Here is a 26987-nt window from a genome sequence, read left to right as displayed (position 1 = left end):
ACTTATCTTTCATGATTTAAATGACTTCATACCCATGTAGGCCCTGTTGTTAGGTCTTTGAGCTTTATTAAAAGCTGGGCTTAGATCTTCTCATAGTAGCATAATGAAACCTGTTGCTCTAGATTCTAATTCAACAGTAATGAGTAAGATATTCTCAGAGGTACCATTCCTTTTGCTTCAGGGCCATGGCACACTGCCTCTACTTATGTAAGTGGTTGTTTGAACAATTAACTTGCTTCAGTGATTCACAGGGTTGCATGATTTTGATCTGAAATTGTTGAAAACAGGTCAAACAAAAGAGTATCGTTGACTTTGTTTCATCATGTTACACTTATAGCTTCAGTGAAAGTGATTTTCCTTCACTTTCACTTGTTTGGCTCAACTACTCTGTCCACATTATGGACTTTATTGAAAAATGAATGGCAGTGATGTCTAGTGTGGTCTTCAAAATTCTGTGGATAACTTGCGCTACAAAATCAGAATCCTTTAGAGATGAAGCCCAAGCTCTCTATTTTTTAATGAGTTCCTCAGTGACTCTGGTATTCAGTGATGTTTGGGAGCATTGTCAAGAGCAGCAGTCTCTAAAATGTTTTGTGTATAAGTCCAGCCATGAGGTACGGGAAGAAGATATTAGAATATTTCTTATTTATCGTTTATCTCAAAAAAGAGAGTAAAATTAAGCTCTCGTAACATTTAATATAGGGATGGATGGTTTCTTTACTTGTATTTCCATCAGATGGTCACATGTCACCCAGAGTAGCCAGGTATCCCAAAGGAAAAATGGGAGTTCCACAGTAAACTGGTTGTACCATCATCTCTCCTGTGTTAGAATATAACAGTCTGTTGCAGTTTATGCATATGTATTAAATAAATTTATAAAATGTATACATACATACACATATATACAAATATGTAGTTGTGTCATTTAATATATATTTACATTTATATGTGTACAGTTATATGCATATATGTATATGTGGTTATGTCATTTTACTAGACATGCTGATTCCATATATGGGTTGTTGAAAGATTTATCTGAAGCACTATTAACCTTGACTTTATGGAATTTTTTTCATTCCTTTATGGTATGCCTGAGCACAACTACACACAAATTGTTTGCCTCTTATTTTTTGAGCTGTGTAATAGCTATATTTTTTCTGACGACCGTGTCTTTTTAAGAAAGTCACAGTTTTACTGAGATATAATTCACATATCATAAAGTTCACTCTTTTAAAGTTCACAGTTTGGTGATTTTTTGGTAGATTCATAAAGCTGTACATCAACTACCACTATGAAAGCATTTTAAAATCATTCCTGTAGGCTGAATAATGACCCTCAAAGATATCCAGGTTCTAATCCCTGGAACCTATGAATGTTACCCTATATAATAAAGAGGATTTTGTGTACATGATGACGTTAAAGATCTTGAGATGTGTAGATTATCCTGGACTACCTGTTCAGTTCAGTTCATTTCAGTCACTCAGTCGTGTCCGACTCTTTGCGACCCCGTGGACTGCAGCACGCCAGGCCTCCCTACTTATCACCAACTCCTGGAGTTTACCCAAACTCATGTCCATTGAGTCGGTAATGCCATCCAACCATCTCATCCTCTGTCCCCTTCTCCTCCTGCCCTCAATCTTCCCCAGCATCAGGGTCCCTTCAAATGAATCAGCTCTTCACATGAAGAGGCCAAAGCATTGGAGTTTGAGCTTCAACATTGGTCCTTCAAATGAACACTCAGGACTGATTTCCTTTAGGATGGACTGGTTGGATCTTCTTGCAGTCCAAGGGACTCTCAAGAGTCTTCTCCAACACCACAGTTCAAAAGCATCAATTCTTCGGCACTCAGCTTTCTTTATAGTCCAGCTCTCACATCCATATATGACTACTGGAAAAACCATAGCCTTGACTAGATGGACCTTTGTTGGCAAAGTAATGTCTCTGCTTTTTAATATGCTGTCTGGGTTGGTCATAACTTGTCTCCCAAGGTGTAGCGTCTTTTAATTTCATGGCTGCAATCACCATCTGCAGTGATTTTGGAGCCCCAAAAATAAAGTCAGCCACTGTTTCCACTCTTTCTCCATTTATTTGCCATGAAGTGATGGGACTTGATGCTATGATCTTAGTTTTTTGAATGTTGAGCTTTAAGCCAACTTTTTCACTCTCCTCTTTCACTTTCATCAAGAGGCTCTTTAGTTCTTCACTTTCGGCCATAAGGGTGGTGTCATCTGCATATCTGAGGTTATTGATATTTCTCCTAGCAATCTTGATTCCAGCTTGTGCTTTATCCAGCCCAGGGTTTCTCATGATGTACTCTGCATATAAGTTAAATAAGCAGGGTGACAATATACAGCCTTGACGAACTCCTTTTCCTATTTGGAACCAGTCTGTTGTTCCATGTCCAGTTCTAACTGTTGCTTCCTGACCTGCATATAGATTTCTCAAGAGTCAGGTCAGGTGGTCTGGGATTCCCATCTCTTGAAGAATTTTCCACAGTTTATTGTGATCCACACAGTCAAAGCCTTTGGCATAGTCAATAAAGCAGAAATAGATGTTTTTCTGGAACTCCATTGCTTTTTTGATGATCCAGTGGATGTTGGCAATTTGATCTCTGGTTCCTCTGTCTTTTCTAAGTCCAGCTTGAACATCAGGAGGTTCACGGTTCACATATTGCTGAAGCCTGGCTTGGAGAATTTTGAGCATTACTTTACTAGCGTGTGAGATGAGTGCAATTGTGCAGTAGTTTGAGCATTCTTTGGCATTGCCTTTCTTTGGGATTGGAATGAAAACTGACCTTTTCCAGTCCTGTGGCCACTGCTGAGTTTTCCAAATTTGCTGACATATTGAGAGCAGCACTTTCACAGCATCATCTTTTAGGATTTGAAATAGGTCAAGAGGAATTCCATCATCTCCACTAGCTTTGTTTGTAGTCAGGCTTCCTAAGGCCCACTTGACTTCACATTGCAGGATGTCTGGTTCTAGGTGAGTGGTCACACCATCGTGGTTATCTGGGTTGTGAAGATCTTTTTGTACAGTTCCTCTGTGTATTCTCACCAACTCTTCTTAATATCTTCTGCTTCTGTTAGGTCCATACCGTATCTGTGTGGTACCCTAAATGTAATCACAGGTGTGCCTTTAAGAAGGAGACAGATTTAACTACCGTAAAGAGAGAATGTGACGTGACAACTGAAACAGAATAAAAGGTGGTGTGATGGTATGAGGAAGGAATCATGACCCACGGAGTACTGGCAGCTTCCAGAAACTAGCTGCTGCTGCTAAGTCGCTCAGTCGTGTCCAACTCTGTGTGATCCCATAGATGGCAGCCCACCAGGTTCCTCTGTCCCTGGAATTTTCCAAGCAACAATACTGGAATGGGTTGCCATTCCCTTCTCCAGGTGATCTTCCTGACCCAGGGATTGACCTTTGGTCTCCCACATTGCAGGCAGATACTTTACTGTCTGAGCCATTGGGGAACACCCCTTATTGAGCATACTATGTATTATAAGCTGATTTTTCATCTTAATATAGTGTGTACTTTTCCCCCCGGCAATATGTATATACATTTTTTTACACTTACATAGTATTTCATTGTATATTGCATTTTCATATGTTGCCCAGTCTTTTATTGATGAGTATTTTGTTTTCAATTTTTTTATACTGTGATAGCACATTTTCTATGCCAACTTGAGAGGCCTTCAAAATGCCCAGATAGCGGGTAAAACATAATTTCTGGGTGTGTCTGTGAGGGCATTTCTGACAGTGATTAGCATTTGAATCCTAGGCTTAGAAACAAGATCTGCCCTTAACAGTGTGGCATCATCAACTAATCCAACGATGGCTGGAATGGAACAAAAAAGCAAAGGAAGGGTAAATTCTCTTCTTGATACGGGGCATCCTTCTTCTCTTGCCCCCGAACTTTGGAGCTCCTGGTTCTTGCACCTGCAGACACTGTGACTTACACTGCAGCCACTTGGTTCTCACGTCTTTGAACTTGAACTGATTTGCATCACTTGCTTTCCTGGTTCTCCAGCTTGCAGACTGTGGGACTTCTTGACCTCCAAAACTGCTTGAGACAATTCCTCTAATAAATCTTTTTGTCTATCCATCTCCCTATCTTTATTTATCTTTCTTCCTTCCCTCCTTTCTTTTCTTTTTTGTTGGTTTTATTTCTCCAGAGAGTCCTAGTACAAGCACAACCCTTCATTTTGCAGAGGAGGAAAACCTAAGGTCATTTAGCTAATTAATGGCACAGGTAAGGCTCCAGCTTAGAGTTCTCTGATACCAAAATATCTGTTTCCCTGGTGTCAAACAGGTCCACACGAAATCTGAAATCTTTTTTTTTTGATAAAAAGATTTAGTGAGATAAAATTCACAAATAGTACAGTTCACTCATTTACAGTTTATACTTTGATGATTTTTAATATATTGACAGTTTTGCAACCATCATGACTTTCAAGTTTAGAATATTTTCATCACTCCCAAAAGAAGCTCTGTACCCCCTAGCTATCATCACACAGTGCCTTTATCCCTCCCCAGCCCCCAACCCTATACAATCAATAATTTTACTCTAAATTTGCCTGTTTTCCATTTTGTATAAATGGAGTCATATAATGTGTTGTATTTTGTGACTGGCTTCTTTCACACAATCTGGTGTGTGTGTGTGTGTGTGTGTGTGTGTGTGTGTGTGTTTTAATTGAAGGATAATTGCTTTACAATGTTGTGTTGGTTTCTGCCATACCACAGAGTGAATCAGTCCTAATTGTGTGTGTGTGTGTGTGCATGTGTATGTATTCTCTCCCTTGTGAGCCTCCCTCTCCCCTCCCATCCCACTCTAAGTTGTCACGGAGCCAGGCCGGGCTCCCTCTGTTATATAGCAGCTGCCCACTAGCTGGCTGTTTTACCCATGATAGCGCACATATGTCAGTGCCACTTTCTCAGTTCGTCCCACCCTCTTCTTCCCCGACTGTGTTCACAGTCTGTTCTCTATGTCTGCATCTCCATTCCTTCCCTGCAAATAGGTTCATCAGTACTATTTTTCTAGATTTCATATATATGCACTATATGGGATATTGTTCTCTTTCTGACTGACTTCATTCTGTGTAACAGGCTCTAGGTTCATCTACCTCACTAGAACTGACTCAGATTCATTCCTTTTTATGGCTGAATAATATTTCATTATATATATCTGCTATATATACATGTATCTATCTGCTATATAATACAGGGAGCCCGGCTTGGCTCCGTGACAACTTAGAGTGGGATGGGAGGGGAGAGGGAGGCTCAAGAGGGAGAGAACACACACACACATGCACAATTAGGACTAACTTGCACTGTGGTGTGGCAGAAACCAACACAACATTGTAAAGCAATTATTCTCCATATACATAGATATATGCGTAGATCCTCCACATCTTTATCCATTCATCTGTTGATGGACATCTGGGGTGCCTCACGTCCTGGCTATTGTAAATAGTGCTGCAATGATCATTGGCATACTTGTATCTTTTTGAACTGTGATTTCCTCAGGGTATATGCCCAGTAGCTGGGTCATATGGTAGTTTTATTCTTAATTTTTCAAGGGATCTCCACTGTTCTCCATAGTTAGCCTGGCGTTTTAAAGCTTCATCCATGTTGTAACTTGTTCAATCTAAACTCTTATGATGTCACTGGCTAGTATTTTCTTTGAGACCCTACAGGAAACTCTTTGGTTACACCTGAATTTAGGCAATGGCACCCCACTCCAGTACTCTTGCCTGGAAAATCCCATGGACGGAGGAGCCTGATAGGCTGTAGTCCATGGGGTCGCTGAGGGTCGGACATGACTGAGCGACTTCACTTTCACTTTAGTTACATCAGAATTTTTTCAGCTTTGTGCAGTATTGTTTTCCTGGGGTATGTTTATTGATTATGTAGTTATTATATAGCCATATATATTTTATCTGCTAAACAACTTCTAAGCAGTTGGGTTTTTTTTTTTAAGCTATTTTGATTGAATTTCTATTATTTTTCTTTTTTACCTTGAAGTCTAAATTCCACTTATCTGAACAGGGGAAGGAACTGGCCTTTTTGAAAAATTCCCTCTGGTTATTTGTGAGGAATAAAGCACTAATCATTTTCTTGTCAAAGAATATTTCTGACACAATCTTACTGTGAATTTGGTAGTTCATGCCAGAAGAATGTCCGACATGAAATCGATAATTAGTTCAGACAGAATCTAGCAAAACTGAAAAGTGAACGTCCCTGCAGGGAGCTCTTTGTGTCATTTCTTTCTGTTCCTGCAGAGAAATCAATGGAGTTTGCATTGGAAGATACTGTTCCCTATAGGGAGGTGTCTCGGGGATGCTGCAGCTGCTCACGAGGGGGTATAAAAGAGAAATCTAAAATCCTGGGCCACTGCATAGTGAATCTTTTGGGTGACTTGATATCTAGATCAGTCTGTTTAGTATTAATAAATACTTGTTTGTACTTGAATCACTTCTACAGTTCCAGCCTCTTCTATGCAGATATAAGAATTATATATATCTATATAATCTACTTATATATATATATATAAGTCTGTACTGCAAACTGCCAGTTTTTCAGAAATATGGAACAATCTGAAGACCTCGGTCTTGCCTTCTTTGGAAATGGTATAGTGATGTTAGGGATTGTTAGTATGACAGTTGTTTTATCCCATCAAGCACACTTATTTTTTATTCACTATACCACAATTTGGGATTTAGATATATGTCATTCTATTACTTGCCAAGAAAGGATAGAAGTTGAGCAACTCTAATCATCAGAAATACTGTCCCTTTACATTATAAGAGACTTTTAAAAAGGCAACTCAATATTTATTCCTATTGTTTTCTACAACACTGCTTTGATAATACCCTGGACTCAGACATTAAAAGACTGTGAAGTTGCTTAAATAAACCTGTGCTAGTCATTTTTTAATACTTATAACCTTTAACCCCATGTTATTAGGATTAGAAAGAATGTTATTTTTCCTATTGTTTCTGCTCCATTGATTGTGGCTCCTTAAACTCTCTCTTAGCCCCTGTTATTGTATTTTGGTAACAGAAGTGTCCTGTTTTATGAATTGTGTGGGCTGAATTAGCTTAAGAGGGTTTCACTGCATGATGATGACTCGAGTCCTCTTAATTGTGAAGGCAGTTTCTTTTACCTTCATTATGAAAAGGGCAAATAAGGCGGTTTTCATAGCCTAAAGGTTTTTATAAAGCTTTCCCTCTGCTGGAGTAAAACATCAGGACAAAAGGAGTAGGCTGTTCTTTGGAATTGCTAGAAATAGCTTTTGGAGGTAAAATTAGAGTAATAGGCATCTATTGCCTCTGCAAAGGAACAAATGCATTCTTACGGCACAAGAATTGAAGCAAAGACCCTGATTCTTTTATGATGCATTATTTTTCCGTCAGTAACTTTCTTTTACAGTGTATAAAGCGGGTTTGCATACAGTTGCCTCAGTATTGCCTTTACTATTAACCTTGTGCTGTACATGGAGCAGATGTTAGTAGTAGTATTTCTGTTTTGCAGCTGCGGAAACAGATTGAAGGAGATTAATGACTTTGCCATAGTCCCACAACTGCCAAATAGGAGAACCTGGGCTTTATAAGTCCAGTCATGAGCTCTTTCCAGTATATCATGCTGCACTGGGTCTCCTTAATCTGTGCTGTTTAGTGTTGCTAAGGTTCTTATGGAAGAATAACATGGAAAAGTGTCATTCTCCCCAAGAAACAGAAATGGCAACAAAATGTGCATAATGTTAGCACTCGGAATGAATTCTCCAAAATCTCATAGACAAACTAAGCAAGATATTCTGAGTCGCTTGTTTGTAAATATTCATATGCTGTATCTGCATAATATAATACCTAGGTATTGCTCCTTCTATTTTGTTTTTGCTTGTTTTAACATTACTGTTGAATTGTGGGTTTAGTATTATAGGCTGATAGTTTCCTCAGCACTTTTAAGATCTTATTTCATGATCATTGGGTCTTGTTAATTTTGAAAAGTTTGTTGTTATTCTAATTTACTCCTGTTTAGATAGCGTGTATTTTCTACCATTTAGCTCTGACAATTGTTTGCGTTTGTGTTAATCATATTATAATGAATAAAGCTATAAACTTATTTTTAGAGGGGCTTATTTTATTTTTCTGTGCAAATCATTTGGAATATATATTATGGGAGTGCTTTCCAAGAGTGATCCAGGAGCCCCCACCTCACTGCCATTTTTTATGTTAATTTCTCAGCTCAGTGGTTTCTAGTCCAACCATTATACTAAGGGTACAGCCCTTCATGCTGGCTTTATGTGGAGGTCTCTGTTCCAACACCCTACCTGCTATAGGCTAAAGGCAGTATCTCCTCTTTCCATGTGTGCATTTAAACTCAAGCAATTAGGTTACGGAAACTGACAACCTCCTTTTAGTACCATAGGGCAGGTATTTTCCTTTTTATTTCTGGCCCTGGCTAATTACCCCTACTCTCAATTTTTCCATTTCAGCTCAAGAGTATATAAAAAATGTTCTTTATCAGTCATTTCAAGTGTCGCCCATTATGTGTTGGAGCCTGACGTCAATCTGTATTTTGAAAATAGACAAGTCATTGGGTAATGAATTGTTAAGGTAAAACAAGCCCATTGGGACCAGGACCATGAACTTGGCTCATCTGATATATTATGACAGATCATAAGGCTAGTGGATGAAATCCATAAGGTTCTAGGAGATGGACATAGCAAGGTGGTAATAGGTTGAATCCAAGGAGCCCTCAGGGTCAGACGATCTCTAAGATCTAGTCAAGAATGGCCCAGTGTTGGGAAGGTCAGAGAAAGCAGCATTCTTTATTAAAGACTTCCCTGCTCCTGATTGTGTATGGGCAAGCCTAGATTTACTGATAATTCCTGGCAGGTATACCTTGCTTACAATTAAGGCACAATTCACTGTTGAGATGCTAGAATGTCTTCTCATAGTCTGTGTATAGAGTACTATTTCAGGCATTTGTTTTCAAAATTTTTAGGAAAAAGACTTTTTTTTAAATTTTATTTTATTTTTAAACTTTACAAGACTTTTAAAATGTGTAAACCTTTGAAAATACTTGGAAGATGTAGCCTCACTCCCCATTCACCACTATGGAAAAGACAAGGCCCCTTTTTGTACTTCCATAATTGGTGGCCAGGCATCTTTTTTGTTGATCTGCAAAGTGCATCAGAACATGTATGAGACTATACTTCTTCCTGGCTTTTGATATATACAAATGTTTAAATGACAAAACTGTCATTAGCCAGCCTTACATCTGAGTTTTTCCCTAATGCCTGCAGAATATTTCTCTCTGGATGTCTTTCCTTGAACTCCAGTAAAACATATCCATCCCCTCATTTCCTGCAAAGATGCTCCTTCCAGCTTCCCCTCCATTTTATTAAGTTGCTTTTTATTCACCCAGGTCTCTAGGCCCAAATCATCTTACTTTCCAATTCATTGTCCAAGACCTTTTAATTCTTGCCTTTTCTATCTCAGATTTACTATTTCTCAGGTTCCAGTATCATCAGTAGTTGATAACTACTGGTAATCTGATATAATTATTAGTGTGCTAGATGAGCAGGGAGTGAGAACTAGAAGATGTGGTCATTGTCTTCATGGAGCTCAATATCTAGTTGAGAAGACAATTTATATTCATGAAAATAGTGAACAATACTAGGCAGTATATAATTAAGTGCTAAGTTGGAAAGTATAGAGTTTTAAATGCTGGAAGTTAGAGGAAAGAAAGGGATAAAATAAGGCCTGAATTGTAAGAGAAAAGTTAATTGTAGAATTGAGATGTGAACTTGGTCTTGAAACAAAGAAGGTTGGAATTAAATAGGCATTTAAAATAAGGAGAAGGCATGGATAATCATTATATTGAGCGTTTGCTTTTTGGAAAACTTTTGAGGCTCTATGTGAAGGACTAGGGAGAAATAAGTATTAGAGAAGTCCGTGACAGCTTTGAGTTTGACTACAGACTACCAGAAGAATCTTTCAAAAATAACCTTTGAATTTAGTTTATTGCCCAACTCAGAAATCTCTGGAGGCTTCCTTTTCCTTTTGATTCTGATCCAAACTGCTTTGCTATTCTAGGTGCTCTTTGATCTACACCAGCCTTTCTTCACCAGGACTCATGCATGCCTACAACTAGCTTTATTTGTGTTTTGGCTTATGCTTTCCACTTCCTTGTGAAAGGTCTGCCTGATTTCTTTCCATTCCATCTTCAAGTCCTATCTCTAGACTTTCTGCCTCTTGACACTCTGATGACTCCCACTCACTGACATAGCTTTCCTACCTGGATTCCTCCTAAGCCTATTTTCTGTTGGAAATATTTCAAAATCTTATCATGTACCTTTTGTTTTCCAATAATTTAGAGTTACGTACATTTCTCTTTCTTTCCGATAAGGTGGTAAATTCTTTGAAGGTTAGATTATATTTTATTATTCCTCTTAGTGCTGTATCCTACTCTGGGTATATACTCTATGTTGAGTCGGTAGCTTTTAAAGGATTGTTTTTTTTTTATTTATTTCAAATATTGCTGTTTTGTAATATTTGTATAAATGTGCCTAATGTCATGCCTGACAGATAGTAAAACCCTTAGTGATGGTGGAATCCAAATTTGTAGTGGATCCCAAGTCAAAGAGCATTTTTCTGCTCTTTCATGGAAAGTGGAAAATAAGAGCAAAAGCACTGAATCCCAAGTTTTCTGAAATACTTTCTGCTATATTTGAGTCTTTCCTTAATCTGTGTCCTTAAGTATATATTATTCACTTACCTTATATAGTGTTTCCTAAATAATTTGAGTTAGTGTGTGTGCTCAGTCACTCAGTCATGTCCAACTCCTTGCGATCCCATGGACTGCAGGCTGCCAGGCTCCTCTGTTCATGGGGTTTACCCAGGTAAGAATACTAGAGTGCATTGCCATTTCCTACTCCAGAGGATATTCCTCACCCAGGGATCCAGCCTGCATCTCCTGCATTGATTGGCAGGCAGATTCTTTACCACTGAGCTACCTGGGAACCCAGTTTATGTTACTATATGAAAATAAATTGTGTATGTTAATTGAAGCTTAAGATAAAAGATTGTAGTGTTTTAGAAAGATTAATCCTTGTCCAACTCTAATTGATGTGTGTTGTCACTCTTCCTGCCTGAGTTTTAAAGTTTTAGTAAAATATCTGTAAGTGAAGAAATCATCTGTTGTAGTTGGAATTGAACTTAAGAAGATATTTGAACATCCATAAATCAGATCTTGAAATGGCCTAAGAATACTTGGTTTAAGGAAATTGGATCAAGCTAGAAATGACATTTATTAGTTTAATTTTTATCATTTAACAGCCTCTTAAAATCTGAAATGACTTTTAAAACAAAGTTTTAAGTTACTATTTTAAATAACAAAATAATTCGCCTACCTCATTTAGAAATTTGTAAGATGATTTGAGAGTGTTTTATTTGTATTTACTAACATCTCAATTTTCTGAGTGGTAATATAGTTTCAGCAAGATGGAAAACTATAAAAAATTGTGAATACTTGGATTTAGAAATGTACTAGCATTATCTTACCTGTCTTTGTTTTCTGAGAATGGCTATTCAGCAATGTTTGTAGCTAATCTGGAGTTAATCTGTGTAGCTAATCTGTGTATTCATGCATGAGAGAGAGAGAGTTTTATTTTTTTGGTTAACCAAAATAAAGCTATAAAAAAGCAGTTGTGGGAGGCAGGCTGGATCTTCTTCAACAACAGTTTATGTTAGTTTATATAATTTCTTCTGAGAGGTGATAACTTATCAAATCCTATCTTCTAAGAGTTCTTATTCTTAAATTTCCTCATAATAAAAGACAGTACCCTTTACTAATGGCTTCAGATGAGCTGGGATTTTGTTAGGTATTGACTTTTGTGTGCTTCACAGGTGGTTTGTATTCGCTCCACTTGGAATGCTCTCTCCCCAAAGCTGAGTTGTGACACAAGACCTCTCATTTTGAAGACCCTCAGTGAACTGTTTTCTCTGGTTCCTTCCTTAACAGTCAATACAGCTGAGTATGAGGTATGTGTTTGGATCTCAACAAATTGTCTGTTTCCACATTGGGAAAATGTGTGCTTTACTATTACTTTTGGGAAAAAATTATTCGTAATTTTGTGTTTGCCAAAAATCCTTTAGTGCTTTTAGTTCTGCGAACATGATGGTATCTTTATGGACTCCTAGGAATAGATGGATATCCACTCTTATCAGTCCTCTGTCTTTAAGACTTACTTACATGAAGGATGCCAAGTTTTATTATGAAAGTATAGTCAAGATTATTAAAAGCCAGTATGTTTCTAAAATAATACAATTCGTGAGACCAACAGTTTAAATGTGTCTCGTTGGTGTTTAAAATTCTACAAAGCATTATAAAGGATTTAGTAAGGCAGGGCAGTCTTTCCCAGTAGTGTAGACATAGTGTTATTTGTGCTTTGCTTCTAGCTTGGGCATAGAGATTTTATTTTTTGTGTGTTATTAATAGTTTACATTTTCAATATACATCTTCGCTCTTTGTGTATATTCTTCCATGAAGATGATTGTAAAATCAAACTGTCCTAGGAGAGGAAAATAATTTTATGAACTAGTCAGTATTTGGCATTGTAATGAACTACTTGGTGGAAGACATTTTGCTAAAAGATTCATGTGCTTCTGTTTAACATTTTCTTTATTTTCTCTTCTTTGAATGAAATGAGAGGGTGGCAGATTCATTTATATCTCCACTTTTGTAGATATAACCTCATTTAAGCTCATGTTTTTTACTTTTCTTTCAAAGAACTTCAATTAATTTTCACTTGAAGTCTTGGTAAACTTTTACTTTGATTTAGTGCTTCACAGAGTTTGATAAACTCCATAAGATTCCAGGAATAGCCCCTTACTTGTTTTAGATCACATGATAAGATAGGAGTGTAAGATAATACTTGCTCTAATCATTCTAAATGCTACACAGTGAGTAAAATCAAGTTTGTCCTCACCAAGGACACAATATCTAGCATGGCACATAATATGTATTCAGAAACTAGTTATTGAATGAATGAATGAAGCAGTACAGGATATTGTGAGTTTATTCTCACATTTGGGCTTTTATTTGGGGGTATTAAAAAAAGAATCAATTCAAGACTCCTAGATTATATAATTCACCAACAGTTGTTTTTTTTTATGACTGCCATTCATGGGTACATACCTTTATGATGTCAGAAAGTCTGCCAGGCTACTGATAAGGATCTCAGACTAAAAACCAAAATAAGGACTTTGTATGTTGTGTTGTGTATATTTATTTTCTATCTTCAAGAGCTGAACTCATGTACCTTTGTGCTGCTTGTACTTTGAGTTATTCAGATTTTATTACAGATTAAAGTGTGAAGTGATTTGTGTGTTGGTTTTTTATGTTTGCTTACATTGGTATAAGTTGTCCTTTGGACTGTGTTTTTTCCCTTCAAATTTTCATTCTTTTCCACTGACATTTTGTTTTGGTTTATCTTCATGCTTGTAATCATATTAGGATTCCCCTGTTGTTCAGATAGCAGCTTTGGGATGTTCTATCCATCAGTTTTCTCCTAGTAAGGGAGATTCCTTCAGTGACCAGAGCCCACCTGGAGCAGAAGGGGAGAAATGTAGAGAAAGCCCCTCTCCGTCTGTCATTCTGACTCACTCTGTCCCTTCCTTTCTTCCCACCTTTCCCACTTTATCTTTCCTTCTCTTTCTCCTTCCCCCTCTCTCTTCCTGTGTGTAAGTACTTTTTTTTTCTGTTAATTGCTTAGAATTTGTTGGCATGTAAGCCTGAATTAAATGTAATTTTCCCAAAGCATTTCTTAGGTTATTGCTATCCCATGTCAGCTCACCTCAAATGCATTTTGTTTACCTAAAAATGAAGTCCAGTTGCCTTATACGGAGCCAAAGGTCTTTTAGAATTGACCTCAGTCTACTTTTCTGCCTCCCACACTCCAGGGAAACCAAACCACTTGTAGTTTCCTTCTCTGTTTCCAAATTTTTCTATTTTTTTTTTCCTTTGTTCATGTTGTTCTTTCTGTCTTGAATTACTTTCTTTTTCATCTCTAATTTTAAAGTCTATTTTAGGAAATAAAGAATCAGTTTAAGTTATCCCATCTGTTGAGACTTTTTCTTCAAACAGGAGTCTGTTATTCCTTAAGTTCTTTATCTATACTGTCTTAAGAACTTTTATTTCTATTTTATATTTACTTCAGGTACATGTGCACAAATATTATCTCCATTAAAATATAAGCTTGTTGAAAATAGAGTCCATGTTTCAATTAATGTATTTTCTGAATTGCTTTTTTTTTTCTCTTTTTTTTTTTAAATTTTATTTTATTTTTAAACTTTACAATATTGTATTGGTTTTGCCAAATATCGAAATGAATCCACCACAGGTATACATGTGTTCCAAGTGCTGGATACATTCATTCATTGACTCAGAATATATTTATTAAAGCTGTACTAGGCCTTAGAGATACTAATAAATAATAATAGATACTATTTTAAGTAGTTATAGTCCCAGCACTAGTTACTTTATGTCAAAGTATTACTTCTAATATCTGATAAGAAAGTATTTTTCATATTATAACAAGAGAATCTGAGGTTTTAAGAGGTTGACTCATTCATTAAACAAATATTTACTGAGTATCTGCTACATGCAAGACAAATAACTGAGCCAATACTGCAGTTTCTAAGTGAAAGCTATTTTCTAAACCCAGCACTTTCTAGCTCCATTATACCACATTGTCAGTCCCTGCCTTTGAAAGCTCAAAAGTTGGTAAAAGATATAGACATAAGCAATAATAATTACAATAGCATTTGTTGAGTGCATTCAAAGGGTTAGGAGAGTATGGTGGTGGACATGACCAACATCTTAGGAGGACACTAAAGAAACCTTATTTAGTTGGTGCTGTTGGACAAGGATCATGAAGAATTACTAAAGATTGCTTTCCATTGAAGTTTTGAAGAGAATATACAAAGTCAAGGAGGTATAAAAGAACCTCATATGATCTATCAGGACAAGAAGTTAGATGTGGCTAAAATGAAGGAGACGTTAAGTGCCAGAAGATAAATGGCTTTTTATGCTCACTTATTTATTAAATATTTGTCATTTGAGGGAGTGGGCTTTATATTCTTTATATACCAGCCTTTGAAATGAGAAAGACAGATAGCCCTTTAATGATTATACAAGCTAGGAGAGAGTTAACCACATACCCAGATAATCACATTAAATGCTAAACTGTGCCAGGTGCCATATGGCTGCTTGGAGAAGGGAGAACTCTCATCTGGGTAGGGGATTAGGAATAGTGGCCTGAAAGAAGAGAGTAATCTAACATTTGTACTGAGATTTGAGAGGTCAGTAAGAAATGGTTGGGGGAAAAGTGAAAGTGAAAAGTGAAGTGAAATTTATTTTATTTATTTATTTTTTTATGGTACAATATTCTTGGCTATATGCATCTTTTTTTTTTCTTTTTCATTGGTTTATTTTTTTTTTAATTTTATTTTATTTTTAAACTTTACATAATTGTATTAGTTTAATCTAAAAGTCTCACCTGATTTAACATATCCATATGTTTGGATGATGAATCTGAATGTTTTCATTTTATGAATGGTAAGTAAGTACAGATTAAGTTCGTTACAAGTGGTATAATTTTGAAAGTGATTTACTTTTGACATTTGCTGCTTTAGATTGATTACTGTCAATTTTATCTTTGTCTTAGAATTTATTCTGTTGTTTGTTGATTTTTCAGAATTTTAAAGTTCAAGTCCTCAGCTTCCTCTGGAACCATACTCAAAACAAGGTACTATCAGAAGGGTGTCAGAGAAACAGAACCAAGCTGGGGTAGGAATTGTAATACAAGAATATTATGAGAATTATAGAATTGTGTTATAAAGAACTATAAGAATAGGATAAAAATTTAAAATTTTTGATTTAAAAATTATGACTACAAGTTTAGACTTTAAAAATTATTCTTAATTTATGCCAGTTAATACATTTTCACCATAAAATGCACTTATTACTTTGTGATGCTGATGGATATGAAGAGGGACTATTGCCATTGTCTCTCATTTTTAATGGTCCTTTCTCTTTCCTGCTTTGCCTCTTCCCACCAATAAGCACATCAAATGAATAAAAAGCCCACTCCATTTTTTAATGTCATTTCCAGTCAAAAAATATGGAGAAAAAAATGTCAGTGATATTGTACCCAACTCACGAGTGAAAAAGCTTAGATTCCAAAAGGTCAACTTTCCCTGTGAAGTAGCTGAAGAATCAGAGAAGAATCATATTTTTATGTTTAATGTCCCAACGAGGATAAATATTTGGTGCTTCTTATGTGTCTGCCCAATGCTGTTTACTCTGTACTTTTAATTGTGACATACTAAGTGAGGCGTGAATACCATTTCCAAAGCACTGACTATAGAACATTAAGGTTGGTGAGGGAAAATTTTTTTTCTTCCTCCAGAGTTGATGTTTAATATATGCCATTTCTTTATTTTATAGGACCCAGTTGTCGCAAATGCTGCCTATAAATCTCTGTCACACTTTGGTGCCGGGGACCACACGATTCTTCATCTGCCTGAAGAGGTAGGGCTTTCTGCTTTCTCACTGCTGTCTCTTTTCTCCTGGATGTATAGCTTTATTTGTATCCCGCTATGGAAGAGAGTCTTACCTGTAACTCTAGATATATTGTCCTTAAAAGATAAGAATTTATATTCACTATTTGTTTTATCTGTTATAGATTGTAGAGGTCTTAGACGTCACAGATAGTGAATTTAAATCTCTTTGAAGCAAATGGAAGACATGTATGGAGCAAAATGTAGTCTCCATAAGGTGACCAGTTGTATGACTGTTATTCCTGTGCCCAGAGCAGATCTGTGTCACTCTGGAACCACTTTACCTAAACCCAGACTACACAGAGTATGGTTTTCTATCACCTGGGCACCCAAAGATCTTTATTTGTGATGGAGACTTGAGATGCCTTGTGAAAACAATCTGCTATTTATTTGTTTTGAAATGATAGTCCTGGAGAACTGGGTGAAGAAGGTATCACTCTCTTTTAAGTGTTAACACATTATATGACATTTTCTCAGTTTTTAGACTAAAAACAACCAACCTTTTCTAACATCTACCTAATATAACCAGCTTTCAATTCTCAGGTAATATTAAGGAGTAAAGTGTATGGTTTCACGTTTAGTGTTACTGCTAATTCAAAAACATACAAATGTTTATTTTATTTTTTAAAGTTTGTTTTTTTTTTATGTGGACCATTTTTAAAGTCTTTATTGATTTTTTTACAATATTTCTTCTGTTTTATGTTTTGTCCTAACTCCTCAGTTTAGTTCAGTTCAGTCGCTCAGTCATGTCCGACTCTTTGCCACCCCATGAACCACAGCACACCAGGCCTCCCTGTCCATCACCAACTCCAGGAATCCTCCCAAACCTATGTCCATTGAGTCGGTGATGCCATCCAACCATCTCATCATCTGTTGTCCCCTTCTCCTCCTGCCCTCAATCTTTCCCAGCATCATGGTCTTTTCAAATGAGTGAGCTCTTCACATCAGGTGGCCAAAGTATTGGAGTTTCAGCTTCAACATCAGTCCTACCAATGAATACCAGGACTAATCTCCTTTAGGATGGGCTGGTTGGATCTCCTTGCAGTCCAAGGGACTCTCAAGAGTCTTCTCCAACACCACAGTTCAAAAGCATCAATTCTTCGGCACTCAGCTTTCTTCACAGTCCAACTCTCACATCCATATATGACCACTGGAAAAATCATAGCCTTGTCTAGATGGACCTTTGTTGGCAAAGTAATGTCTCTGCTTTTTAATATACTATCTATGTTGATCATAACTTTCCTTCCAAGGAGTAAGCATCTTTTAATTCCATGGCTGCAGTCATCATCTGCAGTGATTTTGGAGCCCAGAAAAATAAAGTCAGCCACTGTTTCCACTGTTTCCCCATATATTTGCCATGAAGTGATGGGACCAGATGCCATGATTTTCGTTTTCTGAATGTTGAGCTAAATTTAAGCCAATTTTTTCACTCTCCTCTTTGACTTTCATCAAGAAGCTCTTTAGTTCTTCTTCACTTTCTGCCATGAGGGTAGTATCATCTGCATATCTGTGGTTATTGTTATTTCTCCCAGCAATCTTGATTCCAGCTTGTGCTTCTTCCAGCCCAGAATTTCTCACGACATACTCTGCATATAAGTTAAATAAGCAGGGTGACAATATACAGCCTTGACGTACTCCTTTTCCTATTTGGAACCAGTCTGTTGTTCCATGTCCAGTTCTAACTGTCGCTTCCTGACCTGCATATAGGTTTCTCAAGAGTCAGGTCAGGTGGTCTGGTATTCCCATCTCTTTCAGAATTTTCTATAGTTTATTGTGATCCACACAGTCAAAGGCTTTGGCATAGTCAATAAAGCAGAAATAGATATTTTTCTGGAACTCTCTTGCTTTTTTGATGATCCAGCAGCTGTTGGCAATTTGATCTCCCCAACCAGGGATCAAACCCCGAACCCCTGCACTGAAAGGCAAATCTTAACCACCGGACCACCAGAGAGGTCCCTACAAATGTTTATTGAATGCCATTAGCAAGTGAGCAAGACATTTTGTTAGAAGAAGTTATATGTAACATGACCCAGAATCCATTCTAGGGGTGAAATGGCAAGAAATTTTGTTATGAATTTCTTGGGATCCTCGAGCATTTTAAAATGGGTTGATTGTTTCTTCTGGATTGAGTTTATTCAACAATCAGATGCCAGTAGGAACCAGGCAAGCTTCTGTTTATTGAATTGAATTGAGGGGACTGATGATAGGCTCTTGTAAAACCAAATCCATCACAAGGCAGGATTTCCCGTGTTACTGAGAACTCAAAGACAGATCGGCCAGCTTGCCATGCAGTTATCACAAACAGGAAGTCTTAAGAAAAGATTTGTTCTTTGACTCATAACATTTAAAAAGATGGGATTTCAGACTGCGCTATGGTGATCAGCAATACCCATAGCTTCTTTAAAAAAAGAAAGACAAAGGAAAAAGTTACATGTATATTTGATTTACAGACTCTTACCAATAGGTTAGCTACAGTTTCTAGAAAGATACTTTTTTGTTATTATTATTTTAAATAAGCATTTTCTAACTTAGATCACAACATAATGATTGCCTTATTTTTAGCTATTATTACTGAAATATTCCAGCTGGCATAATAGCTTTTATTAAATAACTGCCATATACTCTTTACTATTTAGTCTCCACCTCTTTAAATGTTGATATGTTTATATTTTATTCTGTGGTGGTTTAGTTGCTAAGTCATGTTCAACTATTCTGTGACCCCCAGGACAGTAGCCTACCAGGCTCCTCTGTCCATGGGATTTCTCAGACAAGAATACTGGAGTGGGTTGCCATTCCCTTCTCCAGGGGATCTTCCTGACCCAGGGATCGAGCCCATGTCTCCTCTATTGTAGGCAGATTCTTTACTGCTGAGCCACCAGGGAAGCCCTGTATTTTATCTTACTTGAAGGTTATGTTCAGTTTCTGATTATGTTTGTTAGAGTTAATACTCAGTTAAGTGCTATACTCAGTCAAATATTACTTTCTTAACCTCACTCCTAAATCCTCAGATCCTTGAATAACCATAAATAGCTCTTTATATCTTCCAATGTAAAGAGTAGTGATGTAGAGTTGGGTTTATATATATCCTTGGGTTTTCACCAACAGAGCCTGAAGGTCTGTAAAGGAAATCTTTAAGACTTATTTTAGCCTTGCTTTTTCAACCTTTTTTTTCTGCCCTAACCCCCTTTTGGGATATGACTCACTTCTACAGGTATCTGGTTCACTGGTGGTAGTTTGGTGGTTAAGTCACTTAGTCACGTCCAACTCTTTGTGACCCCATGGACTGTAACCCACCAGGCTCCTCTGTCCATGGGATTTCCCAGGCAAGAATACTGGAGTGGGTTGCCATTTCTTTCTCCCGGGGATCTTTCCAACCCAAGAGTTGAACCTGGTCTCTTGTATTGTAGGTGGATTCTTTACTGACTGAGCCACCAGGGAATCATTCTCTCAACTGGGATTAAGATGAGAGGACTTAATGGTTTAAGAGTCTACCTCCCTCCAAGCCCCAGCTTCTGATATAGAGGACCTTCCTCCACATGAAGAAATCATTACTTCCAAAGCCACGCACCATCCATTCTTCTTTTTATTCATTACTGATTTTCAGTTTGGTTGTTTGAAGGACTAAAAGCCCCCAGAATGGTCAATATGTTCATATTCCAAACAAGTCCCCATAGGCAAAGGATGCAACCAGTCAGCTCCCGCCTCTGTGTTGTGGATGATGGCAGTAATGTGAAACTGACTCCCTTTCTCTGAAAGCACACTTTCAACTGTTTCAGAAGTCTCTCCAGGTAGGGACTTTTCTAGTTGTAAGATCCAAGATTCCTTCTTGTTATCAAGTTTACTCACTCTGCACCACGGGCAATTGGCTTACTCACAAAACTGAAGGCTACTTGTATACCTTTCCAGTGAAAGTGTTGCCGCAGTCTCTTTTTCTATTTGTGGAAACTTGTGAAATAATCTGTTAGCAAAACATTCTGTGAATTTCAAGTAGAAAAAACATGTTAAAAAGATACAATGGGGACTTCCATGGTAGTCCAGTGGTTATGAATCCACCTTGCAACGTAGGAGAAACTAAGATCCCACATGCCACAGAGCAACTTAAGCCCGTGTGCCGCAACTAGAAAGTCTGTGAGCCACAATGAAAGATCCCGCACGAAAGATTCCCAGTGCCACAACTAAGACCTGATGCAGCCAACTAAATAAATATTTTTAAAAAATAAAAAAAGTAGATACAGTGGATAATTGGGCTTCCCTGGTGGCTCAGTGAAGAATCTACCTGCAATGAAGGAGACCTGGGTTCGATCCCTGGTTTGGGAAGATTTGGAGAAGGCAATAGCTGCCCACTGCAGTATTCTGGCCTGGAGAATTCCATGGATTGTATAGTCCATGAGGTTGCAAAGAGTCAGACACGACTGAGCGACTTTCACCTTCACAGTGGATAATATCCACATGGTTGCTTTTGTGGAATATAGTTCAACTACTTTTGTAAGTACACCTTTCTTTGAATTTACTAAAGAAAGATTTCTTGTTCATTGCTGCATCCACTTAAACTGTGAAACTTGTTGAAAGAAAGCTAACAGGCTGGTAAATCAAAAGCCATTAAAGGAGTGGCAGACATCAGCAGGAAGGTGTAGGGTTAAATGAAACAGTGCATGTAAGGTAAGATGGAAAATGTCTGTGGAGAGCAGAACTGAATAAGATACCATGTGAGCCAGGGATTTGAATACCAGATTCATTAACTCATCTTTCTTGTCACTGGTGTATTATTAGGAACTTCTGTGGATTGTTGTTCATAGACACTTAACAGTTGCATTGCTTTAATAATTATTTATTGGACATATATATACTAAGTGCTAGGCTGTCTTAGACTGAGCGACTGAACTGAACTGAACTGAGGCTGTCTTATGAGCTGGGAATGTTGAATGAATCCATGTGTTTATTCATTTGTAACAGTATTGTTAATCATTTGAAATGTGCACGTCTAAAATTGGTTAAAAAATTCAGTGGGGCTTCTTTGAGGACTTATTTCAATATTAAATAGAATGATTTTTTCCCCATTTAGTTTGTATTTCTTAGTCTTTTAGCTATTTATCCTTCTCCTTCACCTTCTTTAGCGCCCCCCAACACCCCACAAATGAAACAAAAGGAAAAAACAAATCAAAAAAAAAAAAAAACTATAGAGAATTGTGTTTCTGGTAAAACAGTCAATAATGGATAAACATTTCAGTTGATTCTTCTGTGACTTGGGTTCATTAAAAAATATTTGGCTGTTTAAAAATTGAACTTTTTATTATAAAGCTCTTAACATAGATTGTGTTGTTGGTTTCTGGAGTTAATTTTAGAAGTGAGTAATATAAAAGAATTCATTATGCACCCTAGGTTGGTATTAATGTGGTGTAACCTGTTTGGCTTTGATTTAAGTGAATGTCATTGCATTCATCAGAAGCTATTTCTTTTTGTAAATGAATTTATGCAGATACTTGACATGTTCCAAATAAAATTCTCTGCTTATCCACAAACTCCTGGATTTTTATATGTTGCACACACAGAAGAATGGCAGAAAGGTTATCTGGCTCAGAACGTGTAGTGAAGCATTTTGTAGGATAAGCTTTTCAATATTCTACTTAAAGCAGATTTTAATAGTAATTTATTATTTTATATTTGGCTCTCCCTTTAAGTTTCTTTAACAAAGCTTAGCTGTAATTGGAAGGGCGTAGTTGGTGTCCGTATGTGCACGCATGCATATGTGTGTGTGTGTGTGTGTGTGTGTGTGTGTGTATGTTCTGAAAAGAACCCACCCTTTTTTTCCCCTGGATGTTTGAGTAGCTAATGTGATGCAGTTACCAACATTTTATCATTTTAACAAGCATTCTTTCATAAGTCTTCCCTCGATTTTCCCTACTTAAACTCATGTTGATCTTATTCCATTGTTGCATACAAGTCAAGGGAAAAGGCTGGGACTAGTATAGGGAAGCTGGAACAAATGCTTGAAGAAAAGTGAGCGGAGGAGCAGGGATGTGTAATGAAGCCAGGGTCTAACAGTAAGTGCTAATCTGTTCAGGAGAATCAGCTCACTTTTGAAGAACCATAATTGAAGGAGTAATCATACCATTATAAGTAGGCAGAGTATTTCTGTACTTAAATGACAGTACATTTCTAATTTCTTTGTTAAAATATATGCATATGTAAGATACAGACAAATGTTGTTAAATTAAATCATTTTTTACATATTATATATATATATATTATAAGGTTGAGCAGAAACACTGGATAAGCTAAAATGTGTGCAAAAAAGATCATATTCTTTTATATGAAGTAATTCTGGAATTAAGAGTGTTTGGTTATCGGGCATAGTTCACACGCCAGTTCAGGTCCGTCTGAAGGGTGCGGCAGCTTCTACTTCTGTTTCCTATGCTTCCGCTTATGTGGCTACCTCCTCAGCCGTTCCCTCCTCCAGATCACACTCTCTCCCCTTTCCTCTCTTTCTTATAGCCTTCCTTCCTTTCTTTTTAAACAACTTTGAAAAGTGAAAGTGTTAGTCACTCAGTCGTGTCCAGCTCTTTGTGACCCCATGGACTGTAGCTCGTCAGGCTCCTCTGTTCATGGAATTCTCCAGGCAAGAATACTGGAGTGGATTACCATTCCCTTCCCCAGGGGATCTTCCCCACCCAGGGATCGAACCCAAGTCTTCTACATTGGCAGGTGGATTCTTTACCATCTGAGCCACCAACTTTATTGAGATATAATTTGCATCCCATAGGTTCACTCCTTTAAAGCATACAATTCTAGTGGTTTTAGTGTGTTCAAAGAATTGTTCGTGTAATCACTGAACTACCACAATCTAATTTTAGAACATTCTATTAGCCACCAATTCCCATTACCCTTCCCCCGCTCCCCAGCACTATTAATATGCTTTCTGTCTCTAAAAATTTACCTGGCCTGAACTTTTCCTATAATGAAATCATATACTATGTGGTCTTTAGTGACTAGTTTTGTTCACTTAGCATAACATTTTCCAAGTTCATGAGTAACACATACCTGCATTTAATACCCACTTATGACTGAGTAATATTCCGTTGTATAGATATGCCATATGTGCTCATGGACATTTGAGTTGCTTCCATTTTTTTGGCTATTACCACTAATGTATTCACATTCATGAACATTGATGGGCAAGTTTTGTGTGGTCATTTATTTTTACTTCTTTTGGTCATATACCTAAGAGTAGGATTGTTTGGCAGTCCTACTGGGTAACTCTGCATTTAACTTTCTGAGAAACTGTCAAACTATTTTCCGCAGGGGCTGTACCATTTTACATTCCTATGAACAGTGTATAAGGGTTCTGATTTCTCCACAATTGCACCATCCCTCTGAGTTTGCATCTTAGCTTAAGGGTTTAGTGCTGCCTTCCACCTCCCAGAGTCCCCTATCTCTGTGAACATGACATGCTGCAGAGTTTCCCAGTGCTGTGGTACTCTGGGGGCTTCCCAGGTGGCACTAGTGGGAAAGAACCCACCTGCCAATGCAAATGCAGGAGACATAAGAGACACGAGTTCAATCCCTGGTCAGGAAAATCCCTGGGAGGAGGGCATGGCAACCCACTCCAGTATTCTTGCCTGGAGAATCCCATGGGCAGAGGAGCCTGGGGGGCAACAGTCCATAGGGTCTCAAAGAGTCAGACATGAATGAAGTGACTTAGCGTGCACACACTGATGCTCTGGTGTGGTAACCAGTGTTATGCATATAGTCTCCAGCTGTAAGCATTATTGTCTATTTCCCCCTGTATGCCCTTTGAATACTTTTTTCAGTTTTTACTATGATGTGTAAAAAGTCAAGAAGCAAGGTAAACGGACCCAGAACCAACTCCTTTTGGGGAACTTTTTAGGCAGCTAGGACTAGTTAAAATCTCTAAGATAGAGGATGTCTCTGGCAGTCCAGTGGTTAAGAATCCGCCCTTCTACTGCAGGGAGTGTGGGTTCTATTCCTGGTCAGGGAACTAAGATCCCACATGCCACATGTATGGCCAAAAAAAAAAAATCTCTACGATATCTCTTGATGATACTAAATGTGGCAAATTCCAATTATACAAGCAGACCAGAGATGCTCAGAAAATCCTCCTTGTCAGAAACAAAAGGTTTGCAAATGTGCCACGGTTTCTCTGGTATACACTGATAGCAGCAAATGCGGGCATGCCCTCCACAGAGCATGTTATCTCTGTAATTATGGCTGGCTCAGTCCTCTGAGAATTAGGTCCTCAAGATTGAATCAGAATTAAATCTTGTCTTGGAAAGTACTCGGTAGTCAGGCTGCTTTCACTCCTTCACTAGCAAAAAAGAACACTAGTTATGGTTGAAAGGCTTCATCAGAGTTGAGGTTATTATACTTGAGAAACATTTTATCCCTGTTTTCTTTTATCCCCTTGCAAGTTTCCTGACTCAGTGCAGTTCCTAAATGGAACAATGCTTTGGGGACCTATGAAGAAGGCAGTCTGCAGGAATTGTTAATTATTTCTAAAAATAACTCTGGGAGACAGACTAATGGTAATGACTGGGTTCTGGCACTTTATGGTTATAGCAAACACTTTTATATATTTTGATTTCCTCCCCTAATGCTTAATTATCTCCATGGGCATGACAATGGTATGTCATTGAAAGTATTAAAAATTTAATTAATTGCTTGACAGTTATATCTTGTGGAAATTACAATAGTGGTAATCTTTCTACCTTTTTAATTTTTGGTTCAAATAAACCTAACTAATCACAAATCTTCAAATGGCAAATTAGACACAGTAAAGTAGAGCTACCAATTACAGATTTTAGTGTTTTTATATTCTCTTGCAACAAACTGTAGAGTCAAACAATAAGTCAACTAAAGCATTCTGTGTCTTCCTGATCTCTACTATATATCCTACTAGAAGATTTTAAGCTTTATCATAGAAATATAGCTAAAATCACTGATTTAAAAAAAATGTATTCAGACAAGGCAAATATCTAATTATAAATGATAGAAGTTCAATATACTGAATGTGTTTGCATTTCATTGTCTGATGGCGTAAAATTTTTATTAGTTTTCTCTAGTAATCATTGCTTATGCTGGTTTATGATGATTTTCTTACTATATTACCGTTAGTTCTTTACATTCATCTGGGAGTGTATCTAATAAGATGATTAGAATTTACTATTTAGTTAATTTGAAAATGAATAGATTTTGAAAATCAATTTTAATGATCTTTAGACATTGTAGAGCAATGAGTCTCAATGAACTTTGAAAAGGGCAAGTAAAAGGTTTTAGTATCACCTTCTCTATCATTTCAGGTAAGACCAGAAATCCAAACTCCTGATGACCTAGATGAAGATGAAGATGAGGAGGGTGATGAAAAAGAGGTGGATCTTTCCATTCCCGGCTCTTGCTATCTCAAACTTTTGTCACTCACAGCTCCTTCAGTTTTACCAGGTGGGAAAACTGGTAAAAAAAACTTTTGTCCTATTTGGTGGGACAAAAGCTAGCATTTTTTTGTGTGTGTGCTTTTTTCTTCCTACTTCTCTAATTAATTGTGCTCTTTTGTGACATATGCATAGTCTAGCTTACTTTAGTCTTAAATACTTATATTCTATCTGTGTCCTACAGGGACTCCTTGAGATAGTATGGTGTTCCAAACACACTGAAAAATGTTAGACTTAAAACTAAACTGGATAACTAGTTTAAACAATCATTTTCACTGGAAAATTTAAATTCATTTTAAAAGTTAAATTTACTCTACAAGACAGATTTGCAGTGTGACTCTTAAGTTACTGAGTCAAATGGTTCTTTACCTTATTTATAAACTGAATGAAAAGATCATTAGAATCTTCAGGAATTTCTTGGGTAGTTTCATCACATTTCCTGGCAGTCCAGTGGTTAAGACTCAGCCTTCTAATGCAGGGGCTGTGGGTTCGATCCCTGGTCAGGGAACTAAGATCTCGTATTCTTTTAGGCTTCCCTGGTGGCTCAGATGGTGAAGAATCCACCTGCAATGTGGGAGACCTGGGTTCAGGGTTGGGAAGATCCCCTGGAAAAGGGAATGGCTATCCACTCTAGTAATATTCTTGCCTGGAGAATTCTGTGGACAGAGGAGCCTGGTAGGCTACAGTCCTGCTGCTGCTGCTAAGTCGCTTCAGTCATGTCTGACTCTGTGCGACCCCAGAGATGGCAGCCCACCAGGCTCCCCCGTCCCTGGGATTCTCCAGGCAAGAACACTGGAGTGGGTTGCCATTTCCTTCTCCAATGCAGGAAAGTGAAAAGTGAAAATGAAGTCGTTCAGTCGTGTCCGACTCCTAGCAACCCCATGGACTGCAGCCTACCAGGCTCCTCCGTCCA

The 26987-nt window shown here is 37.5% G+C and overlaps 1 protein-coding gene across 2 annotated transcripts in view; it reads left to right on the top strand.

Moving 5' to 3' along the window:
- FOCAD (focadhesin) overlaps positions 1–26987 on the top strand; it is a 302861-nt gene that overhangs the window by 163722 nt on the left and 112152 nt on the right. For both annotated transcript variants that reach the window (XM_061425184.1, XM_061425185.1), the window contains 4 exons: positions 11916–12050; positions 15767–15817; positions 16519–16602; positions 25946–26084. In XM_061425184.1, the coding sequence (XP_061281168.1) occupies positions 11916–12050; positions 15767–15817; positions 16519–16602; positions 25946–26084 (409 nt within the window). The remainder of the gene's footprint in view (positions 1–11915; positions 12051–15766; positions 15818–16518; positions 16603–25945; positions 26085–26987) is intronic.

The sequence above is a fragment of the Bos javanicus genome, chromosome 8 (assembly GCF_032452875.1).
Source record: "Bos javanicus breed banteng chromosome 8, ARS-OSU_banteng_1.0, whole genome shotgun sequence".
Taxonomy (NCBI): domain Eukaryota; kingdom Metazoa; phylum Chordata; class Mammalia; order Artiodactyla; family Bovidae; genus Bos; species Bos javanicus.
Note: the sequence above shows the minus strand (reverse complement) of the source record. Positions and strands in the feature narration are given on the sequence as shown.